This window comes from Notamacropus eugenii, chromosome 4, assembly GCF_028372415.1.
Source record: "Notamacropus eugenii isolate mMacEug1 chromosome 4, mMacEug1.pri_v2, whole genome shotgun sequence".
In the NCBI taxonomy this organism is placed as follows: domain Eukaryota; kingdom Metazoa; phylum Chordata; class Mammalia; order Diprotodontia; family Macropodidae; genus Notamacropus; species Notamacropus eugenii.
The window spans coordinates 31,523,001-31,543,706 of record NC_092875.1 but is presented as its reverse complement, the minus strand read 5'-3'; the positions used below and the strand labels follow the sequence as shown (position 1 = coordinate 31,543,706).

The 20,706-nt window shown below is 41.9% G+C and overlaps 1 protein-coding gene across 1 annotated transcript in view; it reads right to left on the bottom strand.

Annotated features, from left to right (window-relative positions):
- TBX5 (T-box transcription factor 5) overlaps positions 1 to 20,706 on the bottom strand; it is a 60,331-nt gene that overhangs the window by 17,100 nt on the left and 22,525 nt on the right. The window contains 1 exon segment of the mRNA XM_072600346.1: positions 12,872 to 12,963. Within this exon segment, the coding sequence (XP_072456447.1) occupies positions 12,872 to 12,963 (92 nt within the window).

The following is a 20,706-nucleotide window of genomic DNA, read 5'->3' as shown; positions in this document are numbered from 1 at the left end:
TGATTATTAGCATTCCCCTAAGCATAATGGCGATTGTTTAGAATAACCACTCCATCCTTACATAGTACCTCTTTCCAAGGAACTCCAATTGTCTTCCCAACACCACCTCACATGTTAAGCTTTTCACAACTTGTCCCCTTTCTCCGGAATTCTTGTCTGTTACTCCCTTCCACACACTCAATGATTTGGCTACACTGGCATCCCCTAGCTTCTAGAACCATTCCTTTTATTCCACCAATTCTGCATGTGACTAGTATGAATCTATTTATTTACATGTTGCCTCTGTCCCCCATTTGGATGTGACCTCCTTAAGGATGGGAACTGTTTTTGCCTTTCTTTACAATGCCAAAGTTTAGCACAATGCCTGGAACAGTAGGTGCTTAATAAATGTTTGTTGATTCATTAGATCTTTGAGGCTCTTATCTGGGCTGGAATGTGACAGTGCTAATAACAACTTCAATTTAGAGACATCAGAATGGAAGCAGAAGGATGTACATGGCAGGGGAGAGCCTCTAGCAGAGACCTAATCTACACAACACAAAACAGGGTGAAAATAGAAAGGGTCTTTTTTAAACAAAAGAAGTGTACATGTTTTGTTTTGTTTTGTTTTGTTTTGTTTTGTTTTTGTACAGGGCAGGGCAAAGGTTATCTACAGCAGACAGCTCCAGAGTGAGACCGAAACTAGATTAAAATGTAATTGGGAAATGTTTAACAAAACAAAAAAGAATATAACACAACCTAGATAATGTTAAGTTGTGATTTTCTAAGTCAGTATGTGATCAGGAGGGATTCATTTCTATTTGTGTCTGGTACTAAGCAGCACAGTAGGTGCTTAGTCCCTTGGCCTGGAGTCAGAAAGATTAATTTTCTCAAGTTTAAATAGGACCTCAGGCACTGACTAGCTGTGTGCCCTTGGGCAAGTCAGTAGTCTCTGTTTGCCTCAGTTTCCTCATCTGTAAAATGAGCTGGAAAAGGAAATGGCAAAGCATTCTAGTATCTTTGCCAAGAAAACCCCCAATGGAGTCACAAAGAGTCAGATGTGACCAAACAACAATGATTATTGATTGATTGTTGGACACTGGTCAACATCATTTTTGATAAGAAGGACCAAACATTGGTACCCCAAAATTTTTCAGTCACTCTTGGATACAGCCATGGAGAAGTGGATATATTAGGGGGAGAAAAAAAAACAACCTTTGTGTGACTTAGTGAGCAACCTGGTCAGGATCAATTTTCACCAATTACAGAATCAAAGAATTTGAGAGTTGGAAAGGTCCTGAGTGGCCATCTAGTCCAACTCATTCATATACAAAAGGAATCCCCATTATAACGCATCTGCAAAGGTGGTTGTCAAGCCTCTGCTTGGAGGCTTCCAAGAAGGAAGAACTCATCACTTCTCAAGTTATCTCATTCCATTTGGGGCCAGCTAGTTGGTGGGAAGTTGGTTTAGTTTTGTTGTTGCTAAATTGTTTGTTTGTTTTTCTGTTTTCCCTGTGGATATTAACCTGTCTTCCTCTTTGTAAATTCTGTCCATTATTCCTGTTTCTACCTTCCCAGACCAACCAAGACAAATCGAACAGCCCTTTCACATTACAGCCTTTCAGAAAATTTAAGAGCTCTCCTGTGACTCCAAGTTTCCTCTTCTCCAGGCTAAAAATCTCCACTTCCTTCAACTAATCCTCATGACTTGAAGGCAAGGCTCTTCATCATTCTGGCTATCCTCTTATGGACACCATTTCAAGGAACTAGGCAGAGAAGGAACATGGTATGGTGACTACAACCTGTTGGGCCTGAAATGACTTAAAATCTCTGAGACACATCTGTAACACAAGGCTAATATCTGTAGCACCTACCCACTGGGGATATGTTGGGATTCTATAAATCAGCATTTATTAAGCACTTTTTGTTATTGTTATTGTTTCAGTTGTGTATGACTCTTCACGACCACATTTGGGGTTTTCTTGACAAAGATACTGGAGTGATTTGCCATTTCCTTCTCCAGCTCACTTTACAAATAAAGAAACTGAGCCAAACAGGGTTAAGTAACTTGCACTGGATCACAAACTAGGTACCGAGTATCTAAGGCCAGATATAAACTCAGAAAGATAAGTCTTCCTGACTCCAGGTCTAGCACTCTATCTACTGTGCCACCTAGCTGCAGCTATTAAACACCTACTATGTGTTAGACATTGTGACCTGGCACAAGTGAGGCTACAAAGACAAAAATGAGACTATCCCTGCCCTCAAGAAACTCATATTCTGTCAGAAAAGATAATACCCTAACAGTACATAGAAGAATTTTATTGTGGGGGGGAGAGGTGGGAAGATCAGCATAGGTTTTTTGCAAGAGATGCCAACTGAGTTGAGCATCAGAAGAAGCTCAGAATCCCAATACATGGAGGCAAGGAGGGATTGTGTTCCAGGCAAGGGGTATAGCCTGTGCAAAGACTGAGCAAGAAGAGATGGGGTGTCATGTTTCAAGTGAGATAATATATACAAAGTACTATTGAAAATGTCAGTTGTTATTGATGAATGAATGAAATTCTACCAAAAAAAGTGAAGACTGACTGGTTGGAGATCCCCAGTCAATATAAAGCCCAAGAATTGCTTTGGCTGCTATTACTACATGCTGGTTGGGTTCCCCATAACACTGACACCACACAATGCAGAGATTCAGCTCAGTCTAGGGGCCAAGAATCTAACTCCTGGCCCAGGCTCAAGCCCATGAGATGCCCTCTGCTCACCTTAAGCAGGGCTTGTGGACTTGGCCCCCTTTCTGCATTTTGTCTTGCATGAGTGAGCTCAGTGAATGCCGCCATTGTTGCCAGGGTTCGAGGTTGTAAAACCTTACAAGGGAATATTGAAACCCCCAGCCCTACAGCCTGCCTGGCCTGCCTGCTAACGAAGGATCCAGCTTCACTGTTTAGACCACAGCGCCTGAATTGGCTATTCATGGCAGCAGGTGGCAGGGTCCTGGCTAGTCTCCCCCTGGCAATTACCTTACCCAGTGCTTGGCAGGGTTTTCCAAGCTAATAGAGAAGCCAGTTGGGGTGAACCAAGAGACCATAAAATCCCATTCTAGCCAATCAAGGGAGTCCTCTCACTAGCCATTTATTCAGTAATTTTTTAAGGTGGGGGGAGCTGCCTCTAAGGCACCTCATGATCCCTACCCACGTTATTAACTTCTAATACATTAGGGAGGTTATTCTCATTCAGTATGTATACCCAGCAGGTGGGGCTGGCAAAGGGAATCCCAAGTCAGGGATTTGGTCCCATGTAAATAATAAATAATCACATGAGCCTTTATTTTCACAAAGTGATTTACCATTGCTTTTACTACTCAATTCTGGCCAATAACATGGGGAGATGGATTAACAGTCATTAAGATTTGTCTGCCCCACTTTGAGCAGTTAAGAAAACAAGAGTATGGGAGGTTATATTCATTTCCCCCATCACACAGCAAGGCCCCAAACTAGAATCCAAGTTAGAACTGGGCCTACCTCTCCCATGGTATGATCTGAAGGGTACCCAGAGGTCACTCTCTGCTGTGCCCCCCATGATCATCCCCAAATATCATCCCAACATTGGGCTTGGAATTCTTATTTCTGTAAGATAGAATTATAAAATATCAGAGCTGGGAAGCATTCTCAAATATTTGAGCCAGAAGGGGCCTAGTCATGTCAGAGCTGGGACTGATGTAACCTTAGGACACAGAAGACCAGAGCTTAAAGAAATCAGGCTTTCAGAGCTAGGAAGCACTCTAAAATGTGGAATATCAGAGCTTGGAGGAATCTTATAATGTCCATGTCAGGATGCAAGCAAATCTTAAAGCAGAGAGTATTAGAACAGGAGAGGGCCTTAGAACAGGGAATGTCAGAGCACGGAGGGGCCTTAGAACAGAGAACATCACCAGTGGAAGCTCCATGGCCTTAGAAACCAATATCTTCACTTTTCAGACCAGGATATAAGGACAAGAACAGAGAACAGACTTTCCAAGACCAGCACTCTATGGACCAGCCACTTATCGAGTAGGTCTGCATTCCCCCACAGAAAATACTGTGACAGAAGGCCTCATTCAATCAAATGAGATCCATGGCAGTGTCAACAAAGTGAGTTAGGCTGAGGTACCCAGAGACATGAGTCTTGGGCATTTCAACTGCAGCTGTGATCTTGGGGCCACCCCTCTGAAAAATATGTCCTTCTGCTCAGAGACATGAATTCACTTTAAGGTTCCACTCATGACTCCAGCCTTTGCAGCAAAGACAGATGAAAGGACACACAACGTCTTATTATCCTAGAGGGACACATCAAGCTACCTGGGCATACGTGACTGAGCTTGCCCCAGCTGGGAAGAGACAGAGCCCCAAACACCATCTTATCTCCTCTGTGGTTCAGAGTTGCCACTAGCCAAGGCAGGCATTCCAGCTCCAGGAATCAACTTGTACTAAAGACATCTCCAACCCACCCATTAAGAGTGGGGATGATGGGAGAAGTAAGAAAGACCAGGCCACCTCTCTAATGAACTCCCACTTCTACAAGAGGAATCGACCAAGGAACCGACTTACTTTGAACTCTGGGTTCTCCCAAGTCTAATGACAAAGGTGGTGGACTACACGTGTGAAATGGGGTATGTACATTGTCAAACAAGGCCAATGCGTAGAATTGCTTGGCTTAAATGTACTTCCTTGTTACATTGTTTATTAGTGACAAGGGACTGATACGTTCTAAGAAGAATATGTATATGGAGAGAGAGAGAGAGTATATATGGAAATATTAGACATTTACATATAAATGTATGTGAGCATATATGCATATGAAAATATATTATCTGTTTATATATAAATAAATGTGTGTTTGCATGTATATATTCATGTATAAATGGATATGTGGGTGTATATACATATATAAGTATTAATATATTACATATATTTATATATAAATGAATGTATTTGTGTGTATGTGTACATATAAAATCCTGGCTGCTTTTTCTTTTCCAACACAGGCTGTACTTGCTAGCACACTATTGATATTCAATAAATATTTCCTATGATGAAAGGCCAGTTCATTTTGATCTAGAATTCCTCTGGAGGCAGAGAGAGAGCTACAGACAATATGTTGACTTTTTTCTTTTTTTTTTTCTTTTTAACAGGAGACATGAGACAGTCTGATGTAAGGGAACTACACTCTTTCTTACTGGGTTCTCTAACCTTGACTCCCTCCCTTACTACTGGTGTGACTTTGGACAAGTCACTTTTCCATTCTGGGCCTCAGTTTCCCCTTCCATAAACTGAGGGGGTTGGATGATACGGTCTCTGCTAGCTCTAAATCTTATTGGTAAGAATTAGTATCATTAATGGCTACCATTATATAGCACCTGAAGGATTCCTAAGCATCTGATGTAGCTTCATCACCTGACTCAAACCCAGTGAAGTAAGAGGAACAAGTACTGAGACCCCTACCTTAAAGGTGAGGTAACTAGGCTCAGGGAACAGAAGGGAGTGGCCCAAGCCAGTTATTGACAGAGGCAAAGTTTTAGCCCCGAACTCAGTGCCCAATACTCTCTCAAGAGGTGCTTGGTCTTACCACTAGGAAATAAGAAATACAGGTAAAGGGGTAAAGAAAGCTATCTGGCCCTACAGGACAAAAGAGAAGACGGAGACAAGGGCAGAGAGGGATGATAGAAGAGAGAGCAGATTGGTCACAGGGGCAATTAGAATGCTTGGGCTTGCGGGGGGGAGGGGATAAAAGGGGAGAAAATTTGTAACCCAAAATTTTGTGAAAATGAATGTTAAAAGTTAAATAAATAAAAAAAGAGATGCTTGGAAGAGAGGAAAAAAGAAGGGGAGAAAAGGGAAGGGAAAAGAGAAGAGGGAAGAAAGGGAAACAGAGAAGAAGGGAAGGAGAAGGAAGGTGAAGAATGGGAATGGAAGGAGGGGAGAGGGTAGAAGATGGGGAGAGAAGGGAAAAGGAAGAAAAAACTAGGAGAAGGGGACTGACCTCTGGAATGGATGGGTTTCCCCAAATGATCTACTCCACCAAATGCTGGCAACATATGGATCCAAAAATTAAAATAAAACCACAAGTGTTTGTTCTTAACCAATCAGCCAATAAGTACATATTCAGCGTCTCCCATCCTGTGCCAGATGATAGGGGGACAGAAAGACCAGACAGGCTATGCCCTGAAGGAGCTGCCTTTCTATGGGAAAAGAAGTGTACAACAGGCAAAGAGATGAGTAAATATATGAGAGGAGGAGGAGGAGGAGGAGAAAGGGAGGGAATCAGGAAAGGTTTCCTATAGGAGGTGCCAGTGGAGATGAGCCTTGAAGGAAGCTGAGGATTCTGAGAGACCCCAGGAGGTCCCCAAGTCTTGCTAATCTATGAAGAGAAGGGAGAAGGGGAAACATAAATAAGGCTACGTAAAGGATGTTCCACAAACTCCTTCCTAATGGCTGGGGTTGGGGGAGGTGGGAAAGGAGGAGGTACCGGGAGGCTTTACCTTCCTAAGTATGCTTGACTTGGTATAATAGGAAAACCAATCTGTTTCTCATAAGCATACACCAGATGTGTCCGTGCTTGTGGGGAAGGAGTTCCCAGAAGTATTCTGGGTAATGGGGGGGGGGGGGATTGCTATGGAAAAAAACACCACAAGCCACAAATAATCCATATGGGCAAATCTAGACCTGGCTTTGGGCCCTTCCCCTAGGCTCTCTTATACTGGGCACTGGATTGGAGGCAGTATGCTACAGTGGGGAGTTGGAGGAGGACCTGATTCTCTGCCATCTTCTGCATCTATGACCTTGGACAAGCTTTATCACTTCTCTGGGTTTGTTTGTTTAGAAGATGCACAGGTTGACTCCGATGTCCTCTGAGACCCCTTCCAGTTCAAAATGTCTGATTCTACCATTGGAGAAACCATACCTTCTTCACTTCTCCCACTGACCCTTGGTCTATATAGCAGGGAAAAATGCAGTCTTGTCCATTGACAAGTGTTCATCTTTGGAACCCTGGCCATTATCATTGCAAGCCTCCCCAAAGCCATGTCTATACCTGACACCTCCATGTGATCTCCTTGATCTCAAGAAACTATCACTGCTGAGAGAATTCTGAGCTGAGGTAACTTGGGGATGACCATTTGTTTCCGCTACCTTTAGGACCCAAAGACTACAGTAATAGCAGAGGTATTTGTGAAGTAATGAATAGGACACTGGACATGGAATCAGGGAGATATGAGCTCAAATCCCACCTCAAACACATTCTGCAGGCATTAGTAAACACTGATTAGACTCCTACCATGTGCTAGGCACTGTGTTAAGCACTGACTCCAGACCCAGACGAAGGGCCATGAGTCAAATCTCTCTTCTGACATTAGCTGTGTGATCACTTAACCTCTCTGGGCCTCAGGTTCCTCATCTGTAAAATGAGGGTTGAATTGGACTCATTCCAGCTCTAAGCCTATGAACTGGCCTGTGTGAGGGACAGTTTTTCACAAGCCAGAGAGCTTCTGAGAGGCCAGCTCCAAAATGACTCCACTATGGTCACTGCTTCTGCATTTCTATTGTCCAGCCAAGCTCCTGGCTACAAGTCATCTGTAGAGACACTGAAACTAGGAATGGAGGGAACCTGTGGTCGGTAGAATGGGAGAGCTGGAGCACCAAAAGCAGAGGGAAGTGTCAGTACTTGGGTCCAAGGATTGGTCCAGCTTTGTGCTTCTCTTATACAATTCTTAACATGGACACTGTGGAATCAAAGACTCAGGGACTTTTCACTTGGGACTTCCTGTTGTCTTTTCTCCTTCCTCCCCTCCCCCCTCACTGGTCCTTAGCCCCAGATGGGGTCAAAACCAAGTCTCTGTATTTTATGAGCTCTTGGGATGGTCAGGATGCCCAAGGCAACTGGACTGTTCATAGACTTAGACTTTAAAGCTACCTTAGAAGGCAATCTAATCCAATTTCCCCTCCATTTTACAGATTAGAAAACTGAGGTCCAGAAAAGGGAAGAGACTTGTTCAAGATCACACTGCAAATAAAAGTCATAGGTGATATCAGAACCCAGATCTTCCAACCGAAAAGTCAGTGCTCCTTCCACTGTATCCCACTTAAAAACAGAATCCATCCAATACCTGCTATTGCATGTAAGGTACTGTTTTGAGGCTACAAAGATAAAACCAAAAAAAACCAAAATCCACACAGTTCCTGCCCTCAGGAAGCTTATATCCTAGTGAGGTCAGATTCAGATAACTCAGGCAACAGTGGTTCTCTTACCTAAACTTATTAAAGTCTGAAACTTTCTAGACAACCTAGCTTGACCTCCTTATTTTGCAGGTGAAGAAATTGAGGCTGAGAAGGGGGAGTATTAGTTATTTGGAGAAAGGAGTGGGCTGGACTAAATGCCCTTTCCAATCCTTAGATTCTGCAATCGTAGGAAATGACTTTCCTAAGGTCATTCATGACTTAAGGACCAACTAACACTATGCTTGGAATACAAAGACAAGAATGAAACAATCATAGGATCTAGACTTGGAGGGGACCTCACAGCCCATCTCAGCCCAAACTTCCCATTTTATAGATGAGGAAACTGAGGCACAGAGAAGCTAGGTGACTTGACCAAGGTCATAGGTTCTCAGAACTAGAGGTGGAAGGTACCTTGGAGCCCATCTCAGTTCAAACTTCTTGTTTTACGGATGAGGAAACTGAGGCACAAAGCAGTTAAATGACTTCCCCACAGGCACATAGATGGTAAGCATCAGGGGTAAGACTTGAACCTAGGTCCTCTGACTTCTAGATTCAAAGCACTTGAATGCTGTACCATCCTGTCTGTCTATAGCTATCTATTTTTCTGACTGTCTATCTATGTCTATCTCCATCTATCTTTATCTGTATCTATCTATAAGTCTGTCTATAGCTATCTCTCTCTATCTGTATCTGTCTATATCTATATATACATGTATATACATATACGTGTGTGTGTATTTGTGTGTGTATGTGTGTGTGTGTGTGTGTGTGTGTGTATGCCCTGTCCTCCAAGAGCTTACATGTTATTGGGTGAAGTGAAGGGTACATATGAAATAAGAACAGTTCTGGGCATTAAACCCAGGTATTCACATTCCACATCCTACCATCCCTCCATCACCTCACACTGCCCCTCTTCCCTCACTTTCATCCCCCTGGACCTGCTTCCAATCACCCCTCCTCACCATAGTACACAGTCATGTTGGTGGGAAAAGTGAGTGGGGGGAGGTTGGAGGAAAGGAGGGGGGTAACATGATCTGCCTCCACCCTATCCCCAGCCATGACAAGAGGGACCCTCACAGATCACTCTTCTCTCCCTCCCAAACTAGGAACGGGATTTTGTTTGGTAAAGGCTTACTCACTATGGTGACGGGGACTGTAAAAATAACTGCCGACCAGAATGGAATTTTGCTCAGCCTAACAGGAACAAGTCAGTCCTCTGAGCCTTGGAGAGCAAATGATTCACCATCTCTACTTGAAGATGAGATTGTGTTCCAGTCACACTGGCAGAAGGAAGACCCTCTCTGACCAGCAACCCAGGATCCAGTTTTAAACCATGACAAACAATAGGATAGGAACTACTCCTGTGATTTCATTGATGCAGGAAAATCCCTCTACCAATGTAAATAGACACCACAGTCAGAGTGGCCTACAACCCTCGGAGGTTAAGTGACAAACCAGGTCACAGAGCCATTGAGGGGGGATTCAAGGGTAGGTTTTTGTGGCTTTAGAGTTAGTTAAATGGAAGCTGTAGCATAGTAGATAAAACCCTGGAGTCAGTAGGCTCTGAGTTCAAATCTGACCTCAGATACTTACTAGCTGTGTGACCTTGGGCAAGTCACTTAACTCCAATTGCTCCCCCCCAAGAAGAAAAGTAATAAAAGAAATTAAAGAAAGTTCTCTATTCATTACCCACTCTGTCTCTCCAAAGAATACCTCTGTCAGATAACAATAGCTCTCTAAAAAATCAACACATTCCAGAGTGAGTTTCACCAAATCGTAAGATCTCAGAGGTAGCAGGGTCACCAGCAGGAGCCATCAAGTCCAACTTGTCCATGAACATAAATCCCCTCGACAACATTATTAGCAAGTGAACATCTAGCCTCTGGAGGGTAGGATAAGAAGCAGCTTTTATAGTTATTGTTTGGCGTTTCAGGCATGACTCTTTGTGACCTTCTTTTGGGGTTTTCTTGGCAAAGATACTGGCGTGGTTTGCCATGTCCTTCTCTAGCTCATTTTTACAGATACGGAAACTGAGGCAAACAGGGTGAAGTGACTTGCCCAGGCTCACACAGCTAGTAAATGTCTGAGGCCAGATTTGAACTGATAAAGATGAGTCTTCCTGATTCCAAGCCCAATGCTCTATCTACTGTGCCACTCAGGTGCCCTGGAAGCAACTTACAGTGTGGTCCATTGGAAGGAATCCTAGCTCTGGAATTGAAAAGCCAGCGTTCAAATCCTGACTTTACTACTTATTACTTCCATGATCTCAGGCAAGTCATTGAAACTCCATTTTCCTCAAAAATGGATTAGATGACCTCTGATGTCCCTTTCAGGTTGACACCTATGACCCCATGGTCTCACAAGGCTGGGACTTCTACTTTGATAAGCTTTTCCTTTCATCAAGCCAAACTTTGCCTCTATGCAGCTTAGGAGACTAGATCTAGAGCTAGAACAGATCCTAGTAGTCTGGTTCAACCCCTAACTTTTACAGATTAGAAAACTGAAACCCTGAGGTCACACACAGTGATGGGATCACTTTCACCCATTGATCCTGATTCTGCCCTTTAGGACCAAACACAACATGCTCAGATTTTCATGTGACCACCCTTCAAATACTCCAAGACATATCCCCTACTCAGTCCTCTTTTCCAGGTTAAGATTCCCCATTTCCTCTGACTAGGACCTTCATTACCCTGTTTACTCTAGCTTATCAATAGCCTTTCCAAAGTGTGGTGGCCCAGAGTGATACAAAGTCTTGCAGGTGGGATTTGAGCAGGTGGAGAACAGAGCAGCTGCCACCTCCCAGGTTCCTGGGGGGGGGTCAGGCCTCTCTTAATGGAGCTCCAATTTCCTTCATTATTGGTTATGTTGTGTAACGAAATGGAGACCTTATTAATCAACCATTCCAGAGGTCCCCAAATTGGTAGGCCAATCATGATTTGGCCTCTCTTTTACAAAGAAAGGGAGGAAGGAAGGAAGGAAGGAAGGAAGGAAGGAAGGAAGGAAGGAAGGAAGGAAGGAAGGAAGGAAGGAAGGAAGGAAGAAAGGAAGGAAGGAAGAAATCTAAAATCCCCAAGATAAGGGTGATAGCTAGCATTTATAAAGCAGGCTTAAGGATTTGAAGCACCTTACATGATTTATCTCATTTGACCTGCACAACAAACCTCTGAGGAAAGATATTATTACACTTATTTTACAGAGGAGGAAAATAAAATTCATATAGATTAAATAACTTGCCCAGGGTCATACTGTTAGCATCAGAAGCCAAATTCAGAGCCAGCTTTTTCTGATTCACAATTACTTTCTGATTCCTGAGCTACAAACCACATTGCTTCTCCAAGGAAAAGATGATATTTAGGTGGGGTGGAGAAAATCCCTCCTCATTGAATTTAATAAGCCTTTGTAAAATCACAAAGCTTGCTCCTCTCTCTCTCTCTCCCTCTCTCTCCCTCTTCTTCTCTCTCCCTCTCTCTGCCTCCCTCTCTCTCTCTCTCTTCCTCTCCCTCTCTCTCCCTCTCTCCCTCTTCCTCTCTCTCCCTCTCTCTGCCTCCCTCTCTCTCTCTCTTCCTCTCCTTCTCTTTCTCTCTCTCCCTCCCTCTCTCTCTCTCTACCTCCACTATTCCTATCCATCTCTCTTTCTACATCTCCCTTACCCTTGTTTTCTCCTTCACTAGAAAACAGACATGATGTCATTTTTCTCTCTTCTCAAAAAGATGTCTAGAACTCAATCTCATCCATCTTTTCTTGATTTTGAAAGAAAAAAAGGGAAGAACACAAATTCTTTGTAAAAAGGCAAAAGATATATTTATAATCCCTTTGCCATCTGGTAAGTTCTTTTGGAATGAAATAGAGGCAGAAAACCTTCAGCAAAATGGCCTTGTTTACATGGTCCTTTTCCACCAGACCAAATTCCCACCATATATATTTGGTACAGTCCCTTCTATCCATCATATCAGCAACTGTGACCACAGGATATGTAAGAATATCAAGCAATTTTTAGCACCAGCTCCCAATTCCCCTGAGTCCTGGACACCGTATGGCATCAACTTTGTCTTTACTTCACCCCCAGGAAATCAAGTCAATAACTTTCCTTTCATTTGCCAGAGCTGGTGCCAAAAAGAGAACGTTCATCAACTGTGACCGATGGGAAGGAAGGCAGCAAGGCCTCTACCAAGCTCCAGATTGAACAAGGTGCTGGGGCAGCTCAAAGAGCAGATGGAAAAGGCCTACAAGGCAGGATGGGAGATGTTTCAACTTGCCTGCTAGATCAGGGGTGAGGAACTTTCAGCCTTAAGGCTACATGTGGCCTCCAAGGTCCTTAAGTGCGGCCTCTTGACCGAATCTAATTTTGTTGTGTAAAATTTGGATTCAGTCAAGAGGCCACACTTAAGGACCTAGAAGGTATTTAAGGCCACAGATTCCCCTCACCTGTGCTTGATTCTCACCTAGAAACCTAAGAACCCCAAAGGGCCAATTATCAGGATACAGAATTAAAATAGTTGCTATCTATCTCTTGTGATATGAAGGCTTCCAGGAGGACCGAAAGGATGGTACTAAGAAACCCAGAATTTCTGTTTCCGTTTCAGATTTGGTTCAGGGTTAGGAAAGAGAGAGTTAAAATATTTAATTTCTTTTTTTACCTTTGCATTCTTGACATTCTGTGCAGCTCCATATCATCACTTCCCCGGAATCCTTTGGCAAAAGGATTGTTCTCGATCTTTAACTGGGTGATCTGGAGGAGGGGAACAGAATGAGTCTGTAGTAGATTGCTACAGTCACTCCATAACATGAGCTAACAGGCACCATGGAAATTCAAGTGCTGGCAGAGGCAAAGCAAATTAAGCCAATCACGTCAACGAGGCCCTCAGCTTTATTGTCGTGAATGCTTTCAAAAATGTCTACGGTCAGACTTCATTTCAAAGGGGGAGTGGCCAGAGGGAGCCTGGATTTGTTTTCTGTTAATTGAATGCATATCCTTTGCATCCTTCCAGCTCGGTTCGATGACATTGGGTATTTCAGACACAATAGAGGCCCCCACACTTGATTTTTTTTTTTTATTAATCTAACTCGTTGACATGTTCACTCCCCATCCCACAGTGTGGCAATCTTCACTACAACAGCGGATAATAAAGGGCTAAGCTAGGTTTCCAAGAAAAGGAAATGGTCTCTCCCAAAGCTGCTTCGAGAATCCCAGGAAAGCAACAAGGAGCCAGTTCCCACAGTCTACATTGAAGCTTTCTCAGACAGATTTTAGGCAGAATCATAGAATCATGGGTCCAGAGTCAGAAAGAATCTTAGAGACCCAGTCCAACTCCCTCATTTTATAGATAAGGAAACTGAGGCTCAGAAAAATCAGATGATTTGCCCAAAGATATAGCGACAGACAGAAGTAAAAACCAAATCTACTCTCCCCCGAAGCAGCATTTTTATTCACTGCACCACTGATAATCATAGTGAGTTCCCTTGATCACTTCAAGGTGAAGTGAATGGCCCAGGTTCATACACAGTATCAGAAGCAAGATTTGAACCCAACTTCCTTTAAGTTTCAACTCAGATTTCCCATTGTATAAGAGGTCTCTCCTCCTCCCACCATCCCCAGTGTTAGTGCCTTCCCTCTGAGAGACCATACCCTGATACAGTCCATTTCTTATGTTCATCACTGTTTCCATGTTGGCTCCCCCATTAGAATGGGAACTCTTTGAGGATGGAGACAATGTATTTGCTTTGCTTGGTCTCGCTGGCCCTTAGCACAGTGCCTGATACATAGTAAGCCCTTAAGAAATAAATGAAATAACAGACTGACAGACATTCCATCATACTGCCTGTCAGGCACAGAATAGATTTTATAAGCGTGTATTTGGACACGTATGCATATATATGTATATACATTTGTTTCAATGTATATATTTGTTTCAATGTGTATATACATATATACACGTAAACACATACATAAAATCTATCCCATGCCTGATAGACAGAATAATTTAGTGTCAATCAGTCAAGCATGTGCCAGGCACTGTGCTAAGGGTTGGGGATACAAATAAAGGCAAATAAACACATATGCACATGTGTATGCATGCATATATACAAATAGACACATACATATGCACATATACACAAATGTGTGTATATGCCCAGAGTGTACAATAAGGCATACATGACATCTATGACAAATCATACAGTCATTAAAATGGCCATCTCAAAAGTAAAAACAACCCCATCAGCTAACATTGACAGTAAAGTATTTCACATCGCTCACAACAACCCTGTGAGAGATCAACCCCCACTTTCACAAGTGAGAAATTCGGAAGCTCACTAGCCACCTCTCATACTGCTACTAAAGATCAGAGGGAGAATTTTAACTGATAAACAGAGTTAAGTGACTTGTCCAGGATCACACAGCTAACATCTGTGGTCAGATTTGAAGGCCGGTAATCCTGACTCCAGGCCCAGCACTCTATCCACTAAATCACCTAGCTGCCCAAAGGTCTATTTTCAGGGGCTCTGAAGTCCATAGGACAAGTAGAAACTGCCTTTTCCACTTATGTTTTTTCCATAATGAAATTCAAACTAATTGATCATAAATCATTGAAGGGAAGGGGAGAAACTCACAAAGTTAGGATCAGGGAGGGAAAAGAAGGGAGTTGGGAGATGAAGAATTCCCAAAGAACTGGAAAATCACTGAAGCAGAACATTGGGAACTAAATTTTCACCTGTGACACTTACAAAGGAGATGCACTAAAAACACTTCTCTTTCCTCAGCTGAACCCTAAAGAAAGCAGAAGACAGTTCAAATCCTTCCTGTCTGACATCAGGCAAGTCACTTAATGTTGCTGATCTTACCTGGCTAGATGATCCGCTGAGATGCCTTCCACCTCCAGAGGATGCCTTTCACCATCCTGTGAAATATGGTTCACATCCCAGGAATTCATTTTTCCAAGGAAGGCTCTTGTTGAAGCGACAAACTCTATTTAAAACTAACAAAAGTGTCGCTGACTGTAGAACTGGGAGGGGTCTTAAAACTCATCTAATTCTCCCATATACCACCACCACTGCTATTTTACACAGGAAAGAATTAAGTAAATCACTTAACTAGAAAGAAGTCAATTGGCTTGGGGAGCAAGTGACATAGTCAGGAGACCAAGGATTCTACACTTACAATCACAGGATTGTAGTTCTAGGGCTAGAAAGTCACTTAAGAACCATGGAGTCAAACACCCTCATTTTGCAGATAAAGAAACTGAGGCCCAGAGAAGTTAAGTGACTTGTCCAGGGTCATACAGCTAGTAAGTATCAAAAGTAGGATTTGTTTACTCCCCTATCCACTAAACCATAACACCAGCTGAAATTTCTATTGCACTCTGAGGTTTACAAAGCCTTTAGTATTTATTGTCTTACATGAGCCTTTCAACAGCCCTGTGAGGAGAGAAGTATAACTGATTTTTGTTACTACACCCATTTTATGGATGAGGAAACTGAGGGTCAATGAAGTTAAGTGGCTTGAATGATGGCCACACAGCTAATGTTTTCCTGACTTCCTTCTCCCTCTCTTTTCTTTTCCCTATCTTTTCATTAGACTTTAAATCTGTTACATATATGTAATTTCCTTGAAAGGACAGATTGTTTAATTCTCTGTATTTCTATCCCCACACCTAGCAGAGTACTTGGTATATAATAGATGCTTAATAAACCCAGGTTAGTTGAATGATTGATATATGTGTGTGAATCATCCTTTTACCTTATAAGACAGACAGATCATAGATAGATAGATAGATAGATAGATAGATAGATAGATAGATAGATAGATAGATAGATAAAGATAGATAGAGATACAAAATACACACATATATTTACCTTATAAGATATATGTGTGTATGCACACATATATGTGTATATATACACATGTATATGTATATATAGATACACATCTATGCATATATAGACCCACATGTCTATACATGCGTGTCTATATGGTCACTGTGTATAGATAGATGTCAATTACACATGGAAAAAATGAAATGCACACGTTTATGTTGCCAATGTTTTTCACATATGGAAAAAGTACAGTTCTGTCTTACACAGGCACCCTGCTTCTTCCCATGCTTGCTGACTTTTCAGAGACAATGAGACTCAATAAAGAGTAATATTTTATACTTGGAGGTAGAAAAACCTGGTTTGGAATCTCATCTCAGGCACTCATTTCATGACTGGTCAAATCTGCTTTAGCCTAAACTCTCTGGGTCTCAGTTTCCTAATCAGCAAAATTAGGATGACAAGAGCAGTCCCTCTTTGGGTCTGCATGTGGAAAACTTTTCAAACCTTAATGAACTGGATAAATGGGATCTATTCTTGGTTATATCTTGGCATCTTCTGCATGTCAGCACATGTTTTTATGTATCTAAACATTACAAATGTCCATATTCATGCCAAGTATACCACTGGAACAGGCCCCTCCTGCCCACAATACTAAACAGCTCCCCTCAAATGAGCTCCAAACCGGATATCCCAGGGAGAAAACACAGGTTGGGGACTAGGAAAGGGGACAAATATAAATACCATGTCCAACTGGCAAGGCAGACGTTGTAAAAATTAATGAGAATAATTGTTTCAAACTCTTGCTTTTGAAAAGAATTCTCATGAGAACAAAAAATCTTAACTATTTCTCTACATGGGGAGGAGGGAGTCATTTCCTGATCCCTACCAGTAAACTCAAACCTAATAAATATGAACCAGTTACCCAACGACTCAGGCAGTGAGCAAGCCCTGGCCAACTGCAAGGGAAGTTAATATAAGGCGGGGAATAAACCTGCTCGGCAACCACAGCCATTGTTGGACTAGCGAGGAAATGAAACGTCCACATGACCTTTTTTAACACCTAAATATTTCTTGGGTTCTGGCCTAGAGCTTCTGACAACTTAGGGAAAACCTTACAAAACCCCGCTTCAGAGTCAGCCTCACTAGGGGAAGATTCAGGTTTTAAAATATCTTTTCAGGCTGTAAAGCATCTGGGGAAATGTTATTTCTCAGTTCCAGCTGTGCTCCCAAGTAGAGGAGGAAGAGACTGAGTAGTTCATCCCTAGTGCCTAGCATTGTGCCTGGCACACAGTAGTGCCTTAACAAAGGTTTTTGATAGGTTGGTTGGCTCAGAGCAAGGTTTCTTCATCTTTTTGTGGGTCAATCTGATAAAGCCTATGGACTCCCATCTCAGAATAGTATTTTAAAATACCTAAAACAGAATACATAGGATTGCAAAGGAAACCAATTAAAATACAGCTATCAAAATATTTTTTAAAAACACATTCACATACCCCAAGTTAAGAACTCAAGGCTGTAGGAGTGGGAAAAGGATCTTGAATATTGTCTCGTCTATTCAACTCAGGAAACTGAAGTCCAGAGAGGCAAAGTAATGACTTACTCAGTGTCACACAAGTAGGTAATAACACAGTAAATATTTGAACCCAGGACCTCTCTCTCCAAATCAAAGCTGCTTTCCCCTTTACTATGTTGGATCTGCCATATGGACTAAGATATGGATTTTTTATAGGCTCCAATCACCCAAATGCAAACAAACACAAAAATAGATAATTCAGTCCAGTAGTATATATATAACATGTATATATGTATATATAATATATACTTATGTATATGTACATATGTGAGTGTGTATATGTATGTATATATGTGTATATATGAATGTGTGTATGTGTGTGTATATATGTGAATGTGTTTGTATATATACATATATGAATGTGTGTATATATATTTATGATATAAGGCACGTCAATTCAATTCAAGTCAATAGAATTTTAATAAGCCTTTGTGGAAGATCTACTATGTGCCAGACTTGGGCTACAAACACAAAAATCCAACAATCATTGCCCTCAAGAGCCTTACATTCTACAGAAGGACAACAATGTATACATAAGAACAATAAATATTAAAGAGACACAAAGGCGTTCCCAAATGTTGAGAGAAAGATGCTTTCTAAGCTTTGTAATGCTATTTAAATGTTATTGTTACTGTTATTATTAAAGAGTTAAAGTGTCCTACTGAGATAGGGCTGGCCCATCTCTACCAATGGGAATAACAGATAAGTTTCCTACTCTAGGATCTTAAACTTCAAGCTACAAGGGATCTTGGAAACCATTCAGTTGGGAACAACCTGATTTTACAAAAGAGGAAACTAGATTCAGATTGGGGACGTGGCCTGCCCAAGGTCATCCAAGTACTAGTGGATCAGAATTAGAATTCAGGCCCTCCAAATCTAGAGGCAATTAACCTTCTATTGTACATACACAACTGCCTTTAGTAATGAAATTGTAGTTGGGGGCTTGGTTTTTTTTGGGGGGGAGGGGATTGATTTTTTTCAACTGCTGTGATGTGACTTTAATTACAGACTTTTCATGGGCTTACAAGTAATGGGTGTGTCTTATGTCTAAAGCAGGGTTTAAGGGACTATACCCCACTATCAGTCTGAGGGTTTTTGAACGTGGTACTAATTAGTTGGTCAGTCACTGACCAGTCCATGTAGTTTAACTTACTGTCTCGTTAGACACTATTAGTTGTGGGGTGAGGGGGCGGGCAGCAGGAAATAGAAGAGAGCCAAGAATTAAAGAGTCTGCTTTCCAGGTGTAGTTAAAGGAAGGCAGGCTTGAGAACACGGAGTACCATACAGGATCTGTGTTTACATACAGACAGACTTCGAGGATAAGAATGTGCTATATGTGGTTAGACTGGAAAAGGGGTGAGGATGGGGGAGAAACGGGAAGGACCCTTTGCACAGTGCACATTAAAAGCATAATCTTAATATTACTCACAAACTTTAATACTGGAGAAAAGAACACCTTTGGGGCTTTTGTCCTGCATGGCTTCAGCCACAGTCAGTTTCTAAAGTCAAACAGCTGCTGGTTTGTTTTGTGGCAGTTACGGAGGCAGGAGGAAGGTATCTTTTCATGATTGTGTTTTACTGTTACTTGAATAGTTCTTCCTTTGGGGTTTCAATACACTCTCTACCCCCCAATCCCATCTAAGTTTTATATAGATGTAGATAGAGAGAAAGATAGATAATGTAGATATATAGATATAGGTAGAGAAATATCACAGATCTTGTTTGATTATAGAAGACCAGGGAAAGCTTGATGAGAACATACACACATATACACACACAGATCATGGACTCAGATAAAAGTACCCATTACACACACAATGATGGGCATGCTGAAAAACATTCCATGAAGCCAAATGCATACCATTGTGCATATGCCAAGACACATATTAAAAGTATAAGAACATTCAGACGTGCATACATACATATATTATAGATTATATATCTCATGTCTGCCCTCAACTACCCTACATCTGCATGCACATATTCCTAAATATCAGCTTCAACTACCTAATCCTCACAAGACTAGTTATTTCTGAAGTTAACATTTCACTATTATATACATATTATATAGAGACATACATATGTAAATATATGCATATGCATATACACACATAATATTTTGAGAGCATCTCTACTCTTAATTAATATTCTGTATCATGGGTGGTGCAGTGGATAGAACACTGGACCTGGAATCTAGAAGACCAGAGTTCAAAATCTGGCATTGTGAACCTGGTCAAGTCACTTTAACCTCACTTGGCCTCAGTTTCCTCGCCTGCAAAATGGAAACTAATAACATCTACTTCTGAGGGTCTTTGTGAAGATAAAATAGGATATTTGGAAGTACTTTGCAAACCTTGAGGAACTTTATAAATACTAGCTTCTTCATCATCACCATCTTCATCTTTCACTACCCATGTAATGAATATAATATCAATCCGATTTAATGAATAGAGAGCCAGCCTGGAGACCAAGAAGACCTAGTTTCAAGAGACACCTTGTACTCATTCTGGCTGTGTGACCCTGGGCCAGTCATTTAATTTCTCTTGCCCCTAAGTAATTCTCTGAGACTCTAAATTGCACAGAGGGTGCCTAGCTGCCTTGGTGGAGAGAGATTCTTTAGCAGGGAGTTCCATGTATTAAGAAATCACAGATTCTCTCTCTCTCTCTCTCTCTCTCTCTCTCTCTCTCTCTCTCTCTCTCTCTCTCTCTCTTTCTCTGTCTCTCCCCTCCCTCTCTCCCTTCCTCTTCCCTCCCTCTCTCCCTCCCCCTTTGTCTCTCTCCTCCTCAGCCCCACCACATAATACTACATCTCTCTGTGTATTTATAAGTCCAAACCATGCCTAGACTCTAGTTTTTCAAGAAAGGGACTAATCTTTCCTGCTCTATGCCACCGATTTTTTCCAATGATTTTTCCCCCTGTGGTCAGCAATCAGAAGTTAAACTTGGGTTTAGGGCGTCCACAGCAGATATCTTATAAAGCAGAACGTGTGGCCAGAGCTCATCTTTTGGGACCTCCTCTTTTGGGTTCCCTTCTTTCTCATTCCGTTGCCCTACCAGGCCCCTCGGGTGCTTCCCCTATGAAAAGCC